Genomic DNA, 6,275 nt, shown 5'->3' on the forward strand with positions numbered 1-6,275 from the left:
GTTTTCACACTTTGGTGTTAGCAGCAGATTCTGCTCAGCTTACAGGGCAGAGGGGACACAGGGCCCAGAGAGGCTTGGAAAGAACCGTGTGCCGAAAGGGCTCACCTGATCAGATGCACTCCTTTTCAAAATACGCAATTATATATAAAATTGACATTTTACATATATACAGTAAAGATAAAGATATACACACATATGTACATACGCTCTACATACATTTATTTACAGTTAATGATAGTGCTTCTTAGAAGCCTTTAAATAGCAAAATTAGGCAACGCACAAGGAATAATCGATTTAATTTTAAGTAACATAGATAAATGTTCTTGATTTTTAAAAATATTATATTAGTAGGGATGTAGCCATCTCCAGGAAGGCTAGGAAAAGTTCTCAGAAATTCTTGCATCTTCGACATTCCGACTTCTCAGTGCTTCTGCTTTTGAGCAGTAACCTTGTCAATCGGTCTCTCTCTCTCCCTTGCTTCCTCGCGCTCACACTCTCTCCCACAGTTTGCTTCCGCTTCCTCTTCCCTGAGTTTGATGTCACACTTGGGAAAACTCAGATTTTAGTCTCTGGACCCTCAGCAATGAGGGGCTGAAAAGAGTTTCTAATCCTGGCAACTTCCGCCGCACACAGATGTCCAAAGCCTTTATTGTACCATTCTGGGGAGTGACCTCTGTGGGGACAAAAACGGGCAGGGAAGTGGGAAAGCCTCTTCCACATCACAACAGTCTGTCACGGTCAACATGGCGTGCCCGTGCCCGGCCTGTCAGCTCGCCTGCCTTCCCCGAGGGGCTGCTGCTCCGAGGACCTGCGAACCTCATTCTGTCAATGCGGGCCCGTGAAAAGCCTTCCTGGCTAAGGGTTTGGTCTGTCTTTGCAGCATTCACCAGGTGCTTTCAAATGATAGCGTCCTCTCAGGGATGAGTCTGACTTAATTCAAGAATTTACGGAGAAAACCCAGTTTATATCCACCCAGACCAAGAACTCAGTTTAGCATCATGAATGCACTGAAAAAGGTTGGATTTAAATTAGTTCCTTCTCAGAGGAGGGCAACTGGAGGGAGCAGAAAAGCGTACAGGCTGGAAGGAAACATAAGAGGACTCGTATTTCCTGAGCATCTGCTATGTGCCAGGCGCCAGTGCTGGCGTTCGCCCCGTGAGAGCAGCACAGCACACGTGGGACAAACGGAAAATAAAGACGGGCATGGGCCCTTCTCCTGAAAGGCAGAATTTTAGCACGGCTGGAACGAGAAGTGAGGGGCATGATTCGTAATCATCGAGACAATGTGTTAATGGTCAGGAGGAGGAAAGGACAGAGCAGTAGGGGTCAGATGGGAAAGAGGGCCCTGTGCCTGCCACCTCCAGGAGCCCACACTCACCTCAGGTCCACCCTGCAGATGTGGGTCAGCCGCGATTTGCCCGAGCCACATGGCTCTATCAAGTACTGGGAGTCTATCACCGCAGCGCGCACGCCGCCCATGAGCTGGGCTTCCTCGTGCTCCACGGACAGGGACACTAGGGTGCACATTCCTTTGGGCAAATCTGTCTTCCAGGTCCTGCAGCGAAACAAACCCACACGTGGGAATTACGGCGGAGAGAGAAAGAAAACCCTGAGCACGGCGCTGAGGCTTACGCTGACATTTTCTTGCTCAAATTCCTAGCCCAGTTACTTGGATTCAGCTAATGGTTCTCACAAGTGTGTGTAAAGCTTATACAGTGCGGTTCAAAGCAGGGGTCTCATTCCTCTGACCCAGAGGTCAGAAATGACTTTGCAATTTTTAGAGATTCTTTCCAAATTCCAAACTGAGGCTGCAGAGACTCCTGCACATTCCGGAAGGGCCTGCTGGTCCCACCATTTGGGAATCGGGACTTGCTCATTCAATTCTTTCACCAAACATCTACTGGATGTGCAAGCTATGAGAAGCCATTGAAGACACAAAGGTCCAATCAGGAGGAGAAAGAGACCTCCAGAGAGAACTCTGAAACACGCTGACAAGCACAGTGATAAGGCTGTGCAACGAGAACTGAGATCATGCACACGGGAAGGCTTCCTGGAGGAGGTGATGCTCCACTCAAGTCTGAAAGGATACATGAGCTGACGATGCTCAGTTAGAAGAAAGCTCGACACATGTGGACTGCTAACTGCTTTCAAATCCTTGAGAGGCTCTTGAGTGGGAGAAGAAATAAATACAGTTGATTTGACTCCAGAAAGCAGAGATATGAAGGTGTGTTTCAATCCAGTGCAGAGAAGAGCTGTCTCACAATGTGTACTCTTCAAAAATGGAATGGGCTGTATGAGGAGTAGTGAGCTCATTGTTACTGGAGCTATTTAAGCATAGAAGGGGGTAAGTAAGTGAAGTTGCTCAGTCGTGTCCGACCCTTTGCAACCCTGTGGACTGTAGCCTACCAGGCTTCTCCATCCATGGGATTCTCCAGGCAAGAATACTGGAGTGGGTTACCATTTCCTTCTCCAGGGGATCTTCCCGACCCAGGGATTGAACCCAGGTTTCCCGCATCGGAGGCAGATGCTTTAACCTCTGAGCCACCAGGGAAGATATAGAAGTGGGTACCACTTAGGAAAAGGTTGTAGATGGAAGTCAGGAGCATCTCTGTAGCAACCATTTCTACCACAGGATATGGGTTTGGTTATTATAATCTCAGTTATTAAGTCACAAATCCTATCCCCTTGCTTAGTTATCTTATCTATAACTTCATCTTCTTCTACCACACAAGAAACATGTTACCAAGAAACTTGGGAATAAGCAAGCCCAAAAAATTTCTTAGCAACTTCTCCATGGGTATGAGCATTCTCTTTTCATGCATGATGCTATAATTAAGAACAAAGACGGAAAGTTGTATAGATTTGTGGGGATAAAATGGAAAAAGCCTTCAGTGACTACCACTGGAACCTCCTGAGGAACTAGAGAAAGGGATGAAGTGAGACGTGAACGTGGTAATCTTGAAAGGAGACCATCCATGGCACTTTCTACCTCTTGTATCACAACCACAAGGAATTCCTGCTACAAGCAACATGTCTGGTTCATTATTCATCTTCTTGGGTGCCGAGTTTTCCTTCCTCAGCTTCATGGTCCACCCACCCTCTCCTTCAAGTCTTGGATCAAATATCAACACAGTGAGACTCTGCTCTGACCCTCTATCTTACGTATCACCCTAAGATAAGTAACCCCTTCATGGATCACAGCCTTGTGAGAGCTGGGCGATAAAGACGGCTGAGCACCAAAGACCTGATGTTTTTGAACTGTGGTGCTGGAGAAGACTGTTAAGAGTCCCTTGGACTATAAGGAGATCAAACCAGTCAATCCTAAAGGAACTCAACCCTGAATATTCATTGGAAAGATTGATGCTGAAACTGAAGCTCCAATACTTTGGCCATCTAATGTGAAGAGCAACTCAACAGAAAAGATCCTGATGCTGAGAAAGATTGAGGGCGGGAGGAGAAGGGGGTGGCAGAGGATGAGATGATTAGATAGCACCACCGACTCAATGGACATGAATCTGAGCAAACTCCGGGAGACAGTGAAGGACAGGAGAGCCTAGTAAGCTGCAATCCATGGGGTCACAGAGTCAGAAACGACTTAGTGACTGAACAACAACAGAAAAGAAATCCTAGTCCCCTTGCTTATTCTTTATTGACTCTTCCTAATAAAATATAAATCTCAAGAGAGCAGGACTGTGGTCTGTTCACAGCAGTATCTTGAGTCTCCAACAGTGCCTGGCACAAGGCCGGGATGGAATGGGACTCTAAAAATGGCAGGCGGGTGGCACTGCAGGAAGAGTGGGAGGAGGGCTGTTCCATGAATGGACTCTGGCCCTCAGCCTCCTCTAAGGGGAGTGGAGAGTGGACCATGGTAGGGCTCTAACCTACCAGTTCCCAGGGCTGCCATCCTGGAACTATTTGACTTCTTGCTTGCAACACTGAAGGTGTAAAATTTAACTTCCAATGAGATGAGTAATGTCCCAATAACTGTGTCAAGAAGCCATGCTTACAATTTCCCACATTCTCCACCAGCATCCCATTGTGGCTAAGATAAACATGTATATTTGGGTGAAAAAAAAAATGACCCTTGAAATTCAAGGTCCTAAGGACCAATTCCAAAGGCAGAAATAGCTCATGTGAAAAGTAATCTTTAGTTTGCCATCAAGACTAGTTTAATAAAGAAACTATTTTAAATATGCATTTGGGAATTTCACCAGTGATTTTTTTTTAATACTGCTAATATATGAGAAGAGATGGTATTCACCATCAGTTATCAGTAAAAAAAATTTTTTTACTTAATTATATTTTATTTGGGTTTGTCAGTATCCTCCATCCCCATTCTTTCCGATTCAGTACAGACTCACCAGCCAACATACACAGCTCCACTGTCCCACTGCCTACTGTTAGTCAAGCATCCCATTCTAAATCCAGAGAACAGGGGTCTGGAACTCAACTCACAAATCTATTAGAAGCAATATTTCAGCAGATGAGATCAGAGTCTCAAGCCTTGTCAGGCCCTGAAATCTTTCTGGACATTCAAGTGTCTCAGCATAGTTGGATCTTCAGGGCTGGGCCAACGTTTCCTTGCATGGGGATGACTTATAAACACGTAAGGGCTTCCCTGGTGGCTCAGAGGATAAAGAATTTGCCTGCAATCCAGGAGACCTGGATTAGATCCCTAGGTCTGGAAGATCCCTGGGAGGAGACCAAGGCAACTCACTCCAGTATTCTTGCCTGGAGAATTCCATAGACAGAGGAGCCCGGCAGGCTACAGTCCATGGGGTTGCAAAGAATTGCACACGACTGAGCATAGTCTGAACGTGTGAAGTTATACAGATGAATTCTGAAGTTACACACACTCTGGATGGAGAGCCACACCACTGAAGACTTGCCTTTTCCAGGCGGAGAAAAACAAAATCAAGAGAAAAGCCAGTGAGATTCAATTTGCATAATTTGGCAGAAAGTTCAGCTGGACAAACAGCAGCTCTTCTTGGGACTCTGTTCTAAGGAAATGAACGATATTTATGGCCTAATAAACCGTATGCTCTATAATGAAAGGGGCCATAAGAGAGCACGGCAGAACTGTGAATTGGGTGAAAGAAGCAGGAGGTCGGGCATGAATACGGCAGTCAGTTTTCACTGAGGGAAGTGAACTGAGGGCCGGCGCCAGTGTTCCCGGTGGAGGCTGAACTTCGGTGGGAGAATGCAGTGACATGCTTCCATCTGCAGCTCTCACCCTGCTTTTGGAGCAGAGGGTCAGGCTTACCTGAGAACCACGAAGTCCCTGGAGGGGTGGGGCGCCATGCTGTTCAGCACGTACTGATAGACTTCAGTCTGTTTGTCCAACGTTTCCACAACCTTCCACTGCACGAAGTCCTCGTCCCACAGGTGGCGCTCCCTCAACACGCGGTTCAGAACCACCGAGGGGGGCGCCTCCACCTCAGCGGAAGCCTTCCACAGCCTCAGCGGGGGCCCGTCTCCCACCTGGGGAAAGACACCCGCAGCGGCTGAGAGGTCCCTGGCTCTTCAGAACCTACCAGGCTTCACTGGGTGTTCAAGAAGCCTCATCGATTATGGAACTTGACAGTGATTCTGTACACCTCAGGTTTAAAATGTTCACCCTTAAGCTTAAGAAGAGTGGCAGTAAAAACGATAACCAGCAGCACACAGTGCTCCCTATGTGCTAAGCATTGTTCTTAGTTTTTTATTTTCCATTTTTTTAAAATTAATTTTTATTGCAGTATAGTTGCTTTCCAGTGTTGCCTTAGTGTTTGCAAAGTGAATCAGCTACACGTATACACATATCTCCTCTTTCTGGGCTTCCTTCCTATTTAGGTTGCCACAGAGCACTGACTTCCGGGTGCTACAGGGTAGGTTCTGATTAGTTATCTATTTTATACATAGTATCCACAGTGTATATATGTTCTCTGGTAGTGGTCCTGTTATTATGTCCGTTATGCAAATGAGAGCATGGAGGCACAGACAGGAGTGTGACTCGCCCAACGTCACACAGCTCAGGGGCAGAGCCCGGCCTGGGTCCAGAAGGGTGGCTCCACAGTCTGCTACCTGGTTACATAGTCAGACTCTGGTGCAGAGCTTTGACCAGTTCCTATGTGTGACAAGCCCTGGAGACAGAGGGGCCACCTTCGAAGCAAAACAAATTCCAGGTTGTTAGATGTGGCTCTTTGGGAGTAAATTTTTTTTCCAAGACCCAAGATTACCTTTTTGAAAGCAAGCTCTGTGCTGTCTGTGCTTGGACACGTGACCCATCCTTTGAA

The 6,275-nt window shown here is 46.8% G+C and overlaps 1 protein-coding gene across 1 annotated transcript in view; it reads right to left on the reverse strand.

The window, feature by feature from the left end:
• Positions 1-207: 207 nt before the first annotated feature.
• STARD13 (StAR-related lipid transfer (START) domain containing 13) overlaps positions 208-6,275 on the reverse strand; it is a 166,850-nt gene continuing 160,782 nt past the window's right edge. Inside the window, exons 13-16 of the mRNA XM_010835935.1 lie at positions 6,219-6,275; positions 5,264-5,481; positions 1,379-1,555; positions 208-673 (exon numbers count right to left, since the gene is read on the reverse strand). The exon at positions 6,219-6,275 is cut by the window's right edge and continues 22 nt beyond it. Coding sequence (XP_010834237.1) covers positions 556-673; positions 1,379-1,555; positions 5,264-5,481; positions 6,219-6,275 — 570 coding nt within the window. The 3' untranslated portion in view covers positions 208-555. The remainder of the gene's footprint in view (positions 674-1,378; positions 1,556-5,263; positions 5,482-6,218) is intronic.

Source organism: Bison bison, unplaced genomic scaffold (assembly GCF_000754665.1).
Source record: "Bison bison bison isolate TAMUID 2011002044 unplaced genomic scaffold, Bison_UMD1.0 scf7180017864056, whole genome shotgun sequence".
NCBI classification, from domain to species: domain Eukaryota; kingdom Metazoa; phylum Chordata; class Mammalia; order Artiodactyla; family Bovidae; genus Bison; species Bison bison.